Below are 14,540 nucleotides of genomic sequence, written 5' to 3' on the forward strand. Positions count from 1 at the left end.
CAGAAATAGGTGCTACTATACAATCATGTAAGAGAAGTGTATCAAATCCAGTGACACTTTTGTGGGTCAAATCCCGCTGTGTGCACATTTTGGTGATGTCAGACTTATGCAGTAACCAATTGGGGAAATGCATCAAAGACACAGGGTTTCAACTCCCAATTAGCGCTCAGCTCCGCCTGTCAGCAAGATGTTTCCCATCAAATAGTTCACTCCCGCAGTCCGTGGAACTCAACTGCAGCGACTTGCTCCTAGGTCTGTGTCCGTCTTGATTATATGACTAAAACTATGGAAAGCCAGGAGTGCCACAATTTGGCCCGACATTTGACGCGGTATAAACAATCCGCGCGTTTTAGTCATATAATCATGCAAGTGTATAATGATCTGTCCGTCCTGTTTTTGACTGAGGATGTGTTGATACAACTCCATTTAAGTTGAAGCAGCTGATCTATGTATACTTCAAAGGCAGTGTCGACAATAAGAACAGTATAAGGCCAGGGGCAGCACATTTGTAGATAAGTACATTCAACATTTTAATGTACAAATAGATTACTGAAAACGCAGACACTTTGGTGTTATTATTTAGATTTGGTGGTGATTAATCTGTGCAACAAGTGCTGCATGTATTTACAAAGGCAACTTTGGATGGAGGTATTGCTTAAATTAACATGTACAAACTTGAGATAAGGCACTTACAGTTAAAAGGACTATGCAGCCATTTAAAATACGATAAATATGAATACAAAATAGATAACTATGTGAATAGTTTTACATCAGCAGTTTCCAAGCTCTCTCTCAGCTTGAAGGAAGGAAACAACAGAATAATGTGCGTGTGTTTTGGCCCAGCCACAGTGAGGTCGGAGCCACTGCAGGTCCCATCCTCTGCTTGAGGCCTGTCTATCCGGGCCCTCTGTGCGCTCACCAGAGGCCGGGTGGGAGGGGGCGCAGTATGAGCCCAGGCACTTTTCTTAAGTCTTCTGGCAAAGTAGGAAGTCAGAGCTCACAGAGCCGTTTCAAAGATCACCAAGCTACCATCTGGTGTTTCCGCATGTCCGTTTGAAATGCTGGGACGGCTTCTGTTGTCGTAAGCCTGAAAACACAGCGTTTGTAAAATGAGATTGGCTCAAGCTTCTATTTTAAACTGCAACAAAAAGTTGATTTAAGAAAGGTAAAACTCACGTGTTTAGCTGCTTCTCGTAGAGCTGCAGCCTCCTGCTTTCCAGTCTGCTGCACCATTTTATAAAAGATGCCCTCTGGATCTTGAAGCAGGGTGTAAGGCTCGTCATAGGCATGAATCTTCCCTGCATCTAGAACCTGCAGACAAAATCATAGTAAGATTATTATCACAGTATTTCTACACTTGGAGATATTTGAATTAGGGATGGGCATTTTAAGAAATTCAATTGATCCATCATCGGGAAAATTAACGAGCAATTATCGAGTAATCGTTATCTTTTTTTACATATTAAAAAATGCCAACAGAACATCCAAAATACAGCGTTTTTACCATAGACTGTATACAAGAGGTTTTTACTCAATTACATCTTTATTCCAAGATCTTAAAGGCAAACAACAATCTATTAAGACAAGGCAACTTTTAAAAATAAAATAATAATAAAATGCGGCGCTGGTTAAAGCCCGAGGCTATGAGCCAACAAGGAGCCAATGCTACGATACCTTTAAAGCAGGGGTCTCCAAACTTTTTTCACTGAGGGCCACACACAGAAAAATCTACGAAGGGCCGGGCCACTTTGCAAAAATAACACATTTATCAGGACATGTATCTGCTCTGATGTTTAGTTTCATAGTGTCTTCGTAAATTGTAATCCTTCTTCACGGCAACACTTTCCTTGCACATTAAACAGACACATTCCCCCTCTTGTTTATATGCCAATGATACACCTAGTGTTTTCTGCCTTTGCGTCCAATGTCCAGCAGGGTGAAAATAGTATCCAGCCGAGGTCCCGACCCTCTTAGGGGGGTCCGGGGGTATGCCCCCCCGGGAGATTTTTTTAAGTTTTTAAAGTGAAATGCATGAATCTGGTGCACTTTGAGAGGGAAATTAAGAGGCTAAATCTGAAGAATTTTGTATGAAAAAAAATGGAGACACTGTGTCAGATGAATTAGAAGCTATTGGAGAAGGACACATAGATTTTCCATAATAATATTAATTTAAATTAAAATATTATGCAGGGTCCTCTGGGATGGGCTTGTTGCTCATTTTCTTTTATGGGACATATTTCTCTGTAATATAATGAGTGCATTTAAATTATTTAAAAATTAAAAGCGCCATATTACATTATATTTTTAAAATGTGCCACGGGCCAATCAATCAGTGTTTGACACCCCTGCACTAGTGGGTTAACTAAGAAATGCAAAAAAAATAAAAAATAAAAAAATTCAAAGGGCCATATTACATTATATTTTTAAAATCGGCGGCCCGTAGTTTGGAGACCCCTGCTTTAAAGTTTAAACACATATGCGCCTCCTAAGATGCTGCCAAAGACTGCATAAGGGCACGGCACGTTTCTCTGAGTGATAAAGGACCTAACGTTACTTCATCTAATAAACATCTAAAATGTGCAAATTAGTTCCCTGATGAAGGCGAAGTAGGAAAGCATAGACGCTAAAGTTAGCCGCTAATGCTAGCGGCGCTAATGTCACACGTTAAACAGGGTCGGATGTAGGCTTCAATGTACAAGTGGTACATAATTCGGTTTGTTTAAGTGTTGTACTTACAAGGTTTCACAATGCTTAATGAACTTAGTTATTTTCGGTTCTAAAGCTGTCCCGTCCGATGCCAAACTTCTCCCCCCTGCTGGTAGGATGTTTAATTGCTGCCCATACAGTCTTTGGTGCTGCCACATAGTGGAACTCATTGCTGTGCTGCCGGACTCACACTGCACAACACAACGGCTATATGATCGATAACAATTTCACGTGATCGACAATATTCTTAACGAGCAATGATCGATTAATTATGCCCATCCCTAATTTTAATCAATGCTCCCCAAGCTCAATTTGGTGTCTTTGCTACTTGCTCTTTGCTACATTTTAAGTAAGAGGACTCACCAGTATCCGGTCACTGTCTATGATGGTGTTGAGACGATGAGCGATGGTCAGGACAGTGCAGTCTCTGAACTTGTCCCGTATGGTTTTCTGGATCAGTTCATCTGTCCTGCAGAGACACAACACAAATAGTCAATGCATGCAGTCTAACACCTGTGCCACTTCCGTAACAAATAAAGTATTTTGATTAGAAAACACTTTTGTTAGCGTGTATTTTTGATAGGTTATCATTACCTCAAAAAAGTATTTTTTCTAACAGGCAGATACATAGCTACAACAGCAGGAAGCCTAAAAGGTGCAGGCATTTTTCAGAACAAACTTAGTAGATTTTAAGTCCAATTTTTAATTAGTATTCAATCGCTTGAAAAAAAAGTATTTTTTTCCTTTATTTCCTTAGAATGAGCCTTAAGAGCGGAGCTTGGCACCATGGAGGCCGCTGTTTCGCAATACCAGGATTCTACAGTATAACAAATTGGACAAACTTATTCCTAAACCAAGTCCACTGTTTGCACTTATTATTCAAAAGGGAGGGGTTACCTAGGGGAGTATTGCATTCTAGAAGTTTCTGCACTAGATGCCACTCAATTAAGCATTATACAGCAGTTGGTTCTGACCGAGTGATTTGATTGGACGAGAGCGTTCTGAAGGAGTGCTGATATTAGCGAACAACATCACTCTGACTTCATGGACTTTTCACCAAACTGACAAAATCAGTCCGCTCACTGATGAGCCTGAGGGAGCTTCACTTCTGTAAACTGTGTGACTCAGGTTGACTGTGGCGAGTCTCTCCCCTTTGAGAGGGCATCGCTGCCACACACAGACAGAGACAGTGTGCGGTAGTCACTCACACTCACGTTACTGAAGACAACTAGTGTGTGGAGATAAACTCAGGCTGCTGAATAATACGAGCGCCGAGCGGACGCGATCCGGACGCTAGCTTTAGCCTAGCCTAGCTTTCCCACTTCATTGTATAACTTCCCCCGGGCCGAAATACACTCATAAACTCTAGGAAATGAAGCGCGGGGGGGGGGGGGGGGGGTTGGATTGGGCAGCGGACCTTATCACCAACTAGATTAAGAGCCGCCGTTCCTTTCCTTTAGTGATTTTTACGGGACATCGGGCCGCCGTGGTTAATGTTACCAGAGTAAACAAAGCAGGACGAGCTCACGTCAAGTTGTTGCTTAGCAACGCGCTCCGCTCTGACTGCTGTTGTCGGACTATTTGTGTTGGCGGAAGCAAATACATTCTTAAATGATTAAAGATCACATTTTAAAGTTAACTTGTGAATTTAAGTTGTAAAACTGCTGTATAAAAGCAATATCACACTCGAGGTCGCATGTTGTCGCTCTATATCAGCACTGCTGTGTTTCTCTTCGGCACTCGGCCTGCGGCCTCGTGCCTACGACCGAATCACAGCAGTGCTGATATAGAGCGACAACATGCTCCCTCTCGTGTGATATTGCTTAATCATTTAAGAATGTATTTGCTTCCGCCAACACAAATAGTTCGACAACAGCAATCAGAGCGGAGCGCGTTGCTAAGCAACAACTTTACGCGAGTGAGCTCGTCTTGCTTTGTTTACTCTGGTAACATTAACCACGGCGGCCCGATGTCCCGTAAAAATCACCAAAGAAACGGAACGGCGGATCTTAATCTAGTTGGTAATAAAGTCCGCTGCCCAATCCAAACCCCCACGCTTCATTTCCCAGAGTTTATGAGTGTATTTCGGCCCGGGGGAAGTAACGTTATACAATGAGGTGGGCAAGCTAGGCTAGGCTAATATGCTGCGCTCGTATTATTCAGCAGCCTGAGTTTATCTCCACACACTATTGCTGTCTTCAGTAACGTGAGTGTGAGTGACTACCGCACACTGTCTCTGTCTGTGTGTGGCAGCGATGCCCTCTCACAGGGGAGAGACTCGCCACAGTCAACCTGAGTCACACACACACAGATAACACACAAGTGAAGCTCCGGCTCATCAGTGAGCCGCGGAGTGATTTTGACAGTTGGTCTACAGTTTGGTGAACAGTCAGAGTGATGTTGTTGGCTAATATCAGCACTCCTTCAGAACGCTCAGAAGGTCTCTCGTCCAATCAAATCACTCGCTCAGAACCAACTGCTGTATAATATTCAGATATTACACGCTGCACCTTTAAAGATAAACTACATTCATTTGTAGGTGCAGTGTCTATCAAGCAGCAGTACCTGGGGTCCACATTGGCGGTGGCCTCGTCGATGATGAGGATGCGGTTCTTCCACAGGATGGCTCTGGCCAGACACACCAGCTGCCTCTGGCCCACGCTGAAGTTGGAGCCCGACTCGGCCAGAACCGTCTCCAAGCGACCGGGCAGCTCCTCCACCACGGGCTTCAGCTGAACCTGTTGGATGAGTCAAATGATACAGTATATACAATGACAGAGACACTAACTTTTTGTGGTTCAGGTACGACTTAAATTACAAGAGTTAATAATCAAATGTTAATTATTTACTGGTACCTACAGAAGATTAGTGTAATTGGTTTGTTTTTTCTTTCTTTCTTTAAATAATGTATTTTTATCAGGTAAGATTTATAGGTGTGTGTGTGTGTGTGTGTGTGTGTGTGTGTGTGTGTGTGTGTGTGTGTGTCACTGACCTCTTGCAGAGCGTTCCACAGTTCTTCATCTGTGTGTTGGTTAAAAGGATCCAGGTTCTTTCTCATGGTGCCTGTAAACAGAACTGGGTCCTGGGTAACAAAAACAAAAATACAACAGTGTAACCTATGACATTCTGAGTAAAAAAAAACAGTGTTACCGAAGAATGAGAGAATGAGCTCATCCCTGTTATGGTGTTTCAAGTTTGAATACACAATAAGAGGAAGCTAGTATATGTTCACCTGAGGGATGATGGACATCTTCTGGCGCAGGTCATGGAGGCCGATCTCAGAGGTCAGAACCCCATCGATGTAGATCTTGCCCTGATACTCTGCCAGGCGAAAGAGAGCTGAGACCAGGGAGCTTTTCCCTGCACCTGTCCTGCCAACGATCCCAACCTAACACATATGGGGGAGACAACAGAATTAACATGGTGGGAATTTGAGATGAGAAATATTTGTGCATCTGAAGACTTAAAACAGCTCGGACCTTCTCTCTTGGTCTGAACATGGCTTTCATGTTCTTCAGCACCACCGGCCCATCGTCGCTGTAGGAGAAGCTGACCCCGTCAAAGGTCACCAGGCCTTTGCTGGGCCAATCGGGAGGAGGACGCTTCTGGGTTTCCCAGGGTGCTTCACTCTCCAGTTCAGTGTATTCCACCACTCTCTCTACAGACGTCATCTGAAGACAGAGAAACGATGCAGAACACACAGGTGACTACACGTTACATACTGTGGTCTAACAGGGGAAACATAAACTTAGAATCATTTTATGAGAATTCTTTTAAATTTGACATTTGTTTTATAAACCTTTCTGATATAATAATAGAGATAGTTTTTAATTATTAGTACTCAGATAATCATGGAGAATCGCAGATTTGCAGCACAATATTATTTCCCCATTGTACATTTTTCAATAATTTTTTGTCTTTTTTAGAAACAAATAAGACACAATAAAGATGAACCCCACATTAAAGTCTTAAAGGAAATAAATAACATGTCATCTTACCATGTTCTCCAACTCTGCACTCTGCCTGACCCCCCACTGGAACATGCCCATCAGTGTGACAGAGTAGGTCAGAGCCAATCCCACTGAGCCAGCGTCCAACTCTAACACAAGAAAACACACCTTTCATGCTTTATTGCAATAAGACACAAAACACTATTATTCATTTCTAGTAATTCAGTATACAGAGCTTGCAAATGTCCCTCACGGTCTCGGAGCAGCAGGCAGCCAAAGGTGGTGACAGCAACAAAGATGGAGCAGATGCCATCGAGGCGGAGAGCGAACCAGCGCGAGGTGGTGAGGAACAGGAACCAGGCCTCTGTTCACAACAAGGAAACACCTTATTGACACTAGAGCAGCACAGTTTAGAAAAGCTAATCTAAGTTTTGAGTCTGAAAAATGGTAAATGTAGAAGAACATAGAATGACTGTATTATTATTTAATTTGAACAGTTATTATTATTTGAATAGGTTTGTATGTATAGGAGTGTATATTTTGTATGCAATTAAAAAAAAAATATATATACATATGATTAGATTACCAGGGAGGTCTTTTATAGTTCAGAATTCAAAAGACAGTTAAGTACATATAAATCTTCAAATGTATATGCATTAATGATACAAACATCACTTCTACAATTGCATCAAGTCATGACTCAACTCTTTCCTTTCATCTATTATTCTCCCTTTCATTTGACCTTAAATCAACTAAAAACATTTGAACAAAGGATGTCAAAAACTCAGTAAAATCTACTAAGCAGTACCGTCTCCTATATTTTGTATGCAATTTGATTCATTATTTTGGGCAGATAATGTTGTGTTACGGGGTTTGGAGGAGGGGTTCGTTTGAATGTTTGTTCTCTGCCTTAAATAGAAAAATCTAAAAAATATATTTTGAGAAAAAGAAAACAAGTATTTAGTGTGGAACCTGAGTGCAAGTTCTGATGGGCGTCGAAGGTTTTCTGGAACCTGTCCTCGGCTCCAAAGGCTCTGATGGTCCACAGGCCCTGGAGAGAGGACGACAGGTGGGAGAAGACCGGACTGCGGGCTGCAGGGGAGGAAATCAAAAGGACGCGTTATTTAACAGTCACTCAATTCAAATCAGAAACACATGCATACATGACATTTACATGACAGTTGCATTGTGGGGGACACGCACTGGTGGACTCGAGGCGCTTGACAGCTCTGGAGGTCTGCAGGAAGTAACGGCGCAGGAAGAGGAAAACGATGAGGAGGGGCAGCACAGGGATGAGGATCCAGGGAATCACAGACACTGACACAGCGATCACGCCCACAATCTGCAGGAACACCTGAGAAAAGACAAGAAAAGATTGGCTCATTCATGTGTCAATCAAGGCCACATACAGCTGAGCTGAGCTTAACACCAGGAAAAATTAAGAACTAGTGATTCTAATAATACAGTTACAGTTCATTCAATTAATGATTACATTAGCACTGCGCAGAAACACATTGCTTTTGTTAGTAACAAGTAGATCTCTTTTTCCTTTCTCCTCACCTGAATAAAATCCACAAAAGTCCACGGCATGTTCGAGTCCAGCTGGCCAATGTCCTTTGAAAACCTGTTTAGGACTCTGCCTGAGGTGAGACGGGAGAAAGTATAGAGAATATAGTACGACGGAAATAGTTAGCCAACATGCCATTGTGTTTTCCAGTTAATAATGTACAGGTATATGTTTATTTTGTGGGGAAACTTCTGATTTTCAGTGCCATTACAGCATTTTTTAATAATGTGATTTCTCTTCATACAATTCTGCAGTAATTATGTGAGGTCAGTCTTAAAACGACCAGGCTGTTTAAATGTCTAAATGGGTTACGAAACATTTCTTAAACATCCAACAGCGAAAAAAAAATAATCCTCACATGAAATTCTTAAGTTAACATTCTAATGCCAAAAACACTATCAATATATGCTTATTATCTAGAGGTCCCGTTTAAACCTCAGCTTACCAATAGGGTTGACATCAAAGAAGCGCACTGGTGTTCTGAGTATGGCGTCGAACATGCGGTTATGCAGAGACTGTGCACTTCTCACCAGCACGTTGAACAGGGCCAAATTCCTGACAAAGCCAAAGAGGATAGTGGCTAGAGTCAACCCTGTAGTAACAAGCAGCAAAAAAAAACATGCCTTAAGGCCAGTGAAATACCACAAAGTGCAGACACAGTACGTACAGAGCAGGTGACATAATGGTGACAGGTTGTTTTTCTTTAGATTACCGCCGTAAATGCCCAGGTAGAAGTCAGTGTTTAGCGACACTGTGACGTTTCGACTGTTTTGGAAGATGGTGCTGTTGGCGTTCAACTTGTCTAGCTTCCCTTGCTCGTCAGCCCTGAACAGTCAACAGTTGCAGAATTAGAAAAATAGAAATCAGACATCAGTATATTCTGTCTATTTCACATGGTTTTCTTACTAACCAGTAAGCCAGCCACCAATCCTGCATGATGTATGCTACCTGGAAGATAAAATAAAAGTGCATAATAGTTAAGTGGCTTTCTCTAAATCTTAAGAGGAGAATGCTGATTCTTTATGTTCTCTTATATTTTGTCATTTTTGAGGTAACATGTAGAAAGTGAAAGACTTACCTGAGCCAGGATATTGATCAGAATGACAACGATCAGAAAGAAGATACTGGCTCCAGCTCTCAGGTATTTGAGATACAGACCCACTCCAATGTTTCCCTGAGCGCGACTCTCCTCTGCTACTGCAAGCACCTGCTCGGCCTGTATGGAAAGCGCAGTATCGATCAAGGGTCGGCAACCTTTTTGACACGGAGTGCCAGTTTGAAATGCTCTTGTTAAAGAGTGTGCCATAATCAGGGGTGCGCAAAAAGACCTTAACATTCATATCACAGTATGTTTTATGTTTTGGATGGTGACTGTATTATATCACGGTAGGTCTATTTCTTTTTTGTGTAGCCTTAATATTGAAGAGTCCTTAGGTTTCTTGAAAGGCGCTATATAAAACCAATATACTATTATTATTGGGAGGAGTAGCCTGGCATATCTATTTAAATGAAATGTAAATAAATACATTTAATAAGTTAATGGTATATATTACAACAAAGACTTGGGATAGTTGCATGCAATCTTAACACAAAAGATTTTAAGAAATGAACAGGCTAAACAACAAACTTCAGCTGCTATTTCGGCAAGCTCCCCTTGTAAATAAGAATTTTTTTCATGTCATCGGACTTCCTTGCAAAATAAAGAGCCAGGGAGAGCCAGCGAGTCAGGTAGTGCTAGAGCAGCTTTGCCCCCAGCTCTGGAGCATGAACCAAGCGTGCGGTAGGAAATGTGGGCAATGTGGACACGTGCAGCGCCCACTGTGGGAAATGTGCGCTGGAGCGCGTAGCCTACCCAATCAAACAAGACAGTCACACACCACATAAAGCCGGTGATTTTTAGTTGATTTCAAATGCTGCTGAGTGTACTGCTCATTGCCAGTGTGCCAATGATTTTGCTACACGTGCCAGTAGTGGCATGGTGCCTAGGGTTGCCAACCCCTGGTATAGATTAACATCCACACTATCATTTTCATTTATTTATTTTAAAAGGAAAAACTAACCCATGTGACGGTGGACAGCAGGATTTATTGTTTCTACACAATTAAATTCCAGGAAATCAAATAATTCCTCAAGGATCAATGAGCCAAATTCAACTTTGCACCGACAAGGACAAGTGAAAACTTTCACACTGTACATACCGGTAAGTCAGTGTCTTTGACCGAGTGAACAGAGGAGGCCTGTGAGAGCACAGAGTTTTCGGACAGAGTTCTGACCCTGGCGGGGATCTCCTGAGGAGGCTGTAGTGGATCCTCGTCCTCCTCCTTCTTCAGTAGGGAGGTGAAGTCCAGTCCAGACTGCTGCAGCTGGTTGTACGTCCCCTTTGCCACCATGTGACCCTGACACACACACACACACACACACACACACACACACACACACACACACACACACACACACAGTTAGGATACTCAGCACTAAAATGGTTGTAATGTTCTTTATGTGAGCCACAACAAATGTTATACAATTTCAGACATTAACTTTTTTGTAAGTGAAGTGTTAGACCCTGTTTCCACCTGGCATTAATATGTGGTTTTTAGGATCCGATCGCGCTAACTACAGGTGGAAACACGCTCAATGCGCATTGAATGCGCATTGAAATTATCCACATTCGGAGGTGGTTTGAGACCACTTATCCACATACCCATTAACAGTGGAAACGCGTATGCGCATCTCATACACATTAGGCCCCGCCCACTCAACTGCGGCGAGTGACTGGGCGGAAACGCGTACTCATTCACGCGACAATTCACGTCATAAAAGCGCACCGTTGCAGGTAAACAGACAACAGAAAACAGAAAACATTGAAGATGGAGTGTATAAGCGGAAATGATGTACGAGCTGATTTCCATACAGCGCGGGGAATTCGAATCCGGATCGCAAACGCGCATAGAAGACGCATTGTTAAGGCCAGGTGTGAACAAGCATATTACATTTACATATAACGATCGGATTCCTCAGAACCACATATTAATGCCAGGTGGAAACAGGGTCTTACATACTGATTGACTGAGCAGGTGTGCTGAGTCACTCAGGTGTAAACGCAGGAGGAGAACCTGAGTGCTGTATGCATGTCTTGAAAAGAGCAGGGGCCTCTACATATTCTCTTTTTTGCATAGGAAATTTCCTTTCCTATCGAGATGACCCGTAAGTATTTGGCAGATAGGTGGTTCGAATTTTAAAAATGCTTAGGAAAGGAGCCTCTATGCATAATTTAACCCTCCTTTAGCATAGGTTACTCCTGACCAACCTTTACGAAAGGAAAGGAGATAGTGGTATCCCATAATCCTTTACGACGGCAAGATTTAAACCAACATGACACCGACAGAGTTTACCGACTCTACACGAATACGAACGAGACACACGGTAAAACAGAAGAGAGAAGAGCGGAGTTTGAAACAGTGCTGTATTTCGAAAGGAAGCACTTTTTCATCTCTCCTTGACCACGATGACGTTTGGGGTTAAGGTATAGTAAAGAAGGCTTAAAGTATATGAGATTTGACTATTCGTAGAGGCCCCAGTAGTTGATCTGCTCACATTTAAGTCAGTTTGATGTAAAGCTAGGTAGGGGAGAGCCACCATTTTGTTTATTCCTGTTTTCTTATATTAAAATGTTGTTAGGGAGGCTTAGTTTTTGAATGATTCTTTTGTTAGACAAATGGATTTATTTTCTAGTTAGGGATGATTTTGTTATGTTGGCTGGTTCTCCCTGAAGGTAAGTCTATGCTTATTGGTAATAAATACATAATTTGAACACTTGACTTGTGCCATTCTTAATCTGGTTTTATGTTGCTCCCTTAACCCTTAGCCCATGTAATGTAACATTTTAAGTTAATATGTAAAAAGTAGGGCTGTCAAATGATTAAAAATTTTAATCAGATTAATCACAGGATTCTGTGGATTAATCACGATTAATCACGATTGATTTTACCATTCGAAATATGCCCGAAAATTTCGAATTGTCTCTGTATATTGTTGTATGAACGGAAAGATAAAGGACCGAAGGTGGATATGTACACTTGAAATTAGTATTTTTATAAATTGAAAATCCAAATGATGGTTTTAATACTGAAAATACATTTAAATCAAACTAAAATATATACCTACCTCACCATAATTCAATTGGTCTGTCTCTTTACTATGTCTTTGGGCAAATATAGGCTATAAAATGGCATTTATTTTGTGAATCTATAGGTTGTGCATTCTTGAATACAACTTGATTACAGTCCGCGGTGTGTGTGTGTGTGTGTGTGTGTACGCGCGAACACGTCCTAGGGGACTGACCAGGGGCCTGTTTCAGGTAGCTGGTTTTGAGGCAACCCAGAGTTTGTTCGCTCTGAGTTGGTGGAAACTCTGGGTTTTCCGTTTCAGGTAGCAGGTTCAGTGCAACCGAGAGTCAGTTACTGCGGCAACATACGCCGTGGGTCTAACCTGCTGGATAGGTGGTTAGACCTACCCGAGTTTGTTTTCACTTTACGCCGCAGCTCCGACTGAAGAAAGAGTGTCACTGTCACACGCGTCCCTGTACAGTTTGAAGCAAAATCACTCTATAGAAATCTCCATCGGGATGTTTTTATCATTTCCTGATGATTTTACGTTTGACCAATCATTTATCTGATCAGTAGCCTTGTTCTCAGCCCTCGGTCCGTTCATATAGGCGGCCACCTTACACATCGTGACATGCTCTACATTCAGATTAATAAACCTATTTGTAGCCTATTGTATGTTTTTTAACGTCTGTGCCACTGAACAGATTTATGTCAGGTGGATTCATGTAACGCTGCGGCTGCACGCGATCGTTGTAGTTCACTTGTGCGATCCTAAAGTCACAGACAAGCCTCGTTAAATAGCCTAATATGAATATAAATAATTATGATATAATAATTTAAACTGTGATCACTTGAGGAAAATGGATCTGGTAATAAATCAATCAGGCTCTTCAATGGAAACTGTCACCTAATGTGTCTTGACGTTAATGTATTTCACTCCCCATTTAAAAGAAGCGACAGTCTGTTCTGTTTACTGCACAGTAGGCTTTAGGCACTGTCAGCAATGCTGTGCCGCGCCAGCTTTATTACTTTACAGCTGATATGCGTAACTTTTTAAAATAGACTATGGCTTCTCATACGGAAGCGAAATGATTATCTTGACAAAAAATGTTTGCTCTGTTTTTTTTCTGAATTGCCGAGGAGATTAGATCAGAGTTATGAGACAATATCCCGTTAATTCTTCTCCATAGGCTACCATAAGCTCATTCGTTAATATTTCTAACTCTAGTGGGAGGAGCGGAGATTTCTTTTTTTCTTTTTTGAGAAGTGGAGAAGTGGGAGGATCAATCATTTGTTTCTTCTGTTTCCATGGTGAATCATGTTATCAGCGATCCATTGACGATGGCTTTTATGCACACGCTCCACCCAGAGTGAACACGCTCAGAGTTGATAAACCCAACGCTGATCCACTGTTCTGAAACCGAAAACCCAGAGTTGCTTATCAACCCTGCGCTCTGAGTTTACCAACTCAGAGCGCAGGGTTAAACCCAGAGTATGTAAAACCAGCTACCTGAAACAGGCCCCTGGAAGCCAACGTTATGTTGATGTCTACTCACACACACACCTCTGAAAACTGCAGACGTTTGTGTCCTCGCGGGCTCTGAACAGAGCGAACAATGTTTCTCCTCCTGTTGCTCCCGACATCAACTGTCACCCGCGGCAGTTGATTTTATACACTATCTATCTATGCCCCCGACACAGACGTGACCGTTAGCAGTTTAAAACACGGCATGGGCTAGCGTGCTGTTATGTTTGGCTGCGCGCAGCTACTGATCCTGGGTCAGCCACAACGTTAGAGTGGCTGTAGTACAGAGCTGGTGGGATGCACGGGGCGGGTCATTCTGCACATGCGTTAATCGCGATAAAAAAATTAACGCGTTAATTCCAGAAATTAATCACCCTGCGTTAACGCGATAATTTTGACAGCCCTAGTAAAAAGGTGGAGTTCTCGAGAATGCTTGTGGTAACTGTCAAAAAATATTGAATATCTCCTCAGGATCCACAACCTATGTGCACCTGGTTTGCTAATACACAGCTCTGTAAACTAAAGCCCACAGTAGCTAACAATATCCCAGTTTAAAACCAAGGCCAAGCCACTGGATTTTTTTTCCAACATTCACACAGTACACAGAGTTGAAAGTTCCTCGACTCGATGAGACAGTTGCAGAAATTAATGAGAATATATTCCATTACAGGTGATGTTACAAGACC

The 14,540-nt window shown here is 42.1% G+C and overlaps 1 protein-coding gene across 1 annotated transcript in view; it reads right to left on the reverse strand.

Moving 5' to 3' along the window:
- Positions 1-450: 450 nt before the first annotated feature.
- Positions 451-14,540, reverse strand: part of abcc4 (ATP binding cassette subfamily C member 4 (PEL blood group)) — a 32,182-nt gene continuing 18,092 nt past the window's right edge. The window contains exons 15-31 of the mRNA XM_080052760.1: positions 10,422-10,619; positions 9,302-9,439; positions 9,134-9,171; positions 8,936-9,048; positions 8,669-8,815; positions 8,217-8,296; positions 7,860-8,010; positions 7,629-7,748; positions 6,910-7,020; positions 6,705-6,805; positions 6,186-6,377; positions 5,939-6,094; positions 5,699-5,788; positions 5,272-5,444; positions 3,070-3,175; positions 1,177-1,311; positions 451-1,087 (exon numbers count right to left, since the gene is read on the reverse strand). Coding sequence (XP_079908886.1) covers positions 998-1,087; positions 1,177-1,311; positions 3,070-3,175; positions 5,272-5,444; positions 5,699-5,788; positions 5,939-6,094; positions 6,186-6,377; positions 6,705-6,805; positions 6,910-7,020; positions 7,629-7,748; positions 7,860-8,010; positions 8,217-8,296; positions 8,669-8,815; positions 8,936-9,048; positions 9,134-9,171; positions 9,302-9,439; positions 10,422-10,619 — 2,139 coding nt within the window. The 3' untranslated portion in view covers positions 451-997. The remainder of the gene's footprint in view (positions 1,088-1,176; positions 1,312-3,069; positions 3,176-5,271; positions 5,445-5,698; positions 5,789-5,938; positions 6,095-6,185; positions 6,378-6,704; positions 6,806-6,909; positions 7,021-7,628; positions 7,749-7,859; positions 8,011-8,216; positions 8,297-8,668; positions 8,816-8,935; positions 9,049-9,133; positions 9,172-9,301; positions 9,440-10,421; positions 10,620-14,540) is intronic.

The sequence above is a fragment of the Ammodytes marinus genome, assembly GCF_949987685.1.
Source record: "Ammodytes marinus genome assembly, chromosome: 24".
Lineage (NCBI taxonomy): Eukaryota > Metazoa > Chordata > Actinopteri > Uranoscopiformes > Ammodytidae > Ammodytes > Ammodytes marinus.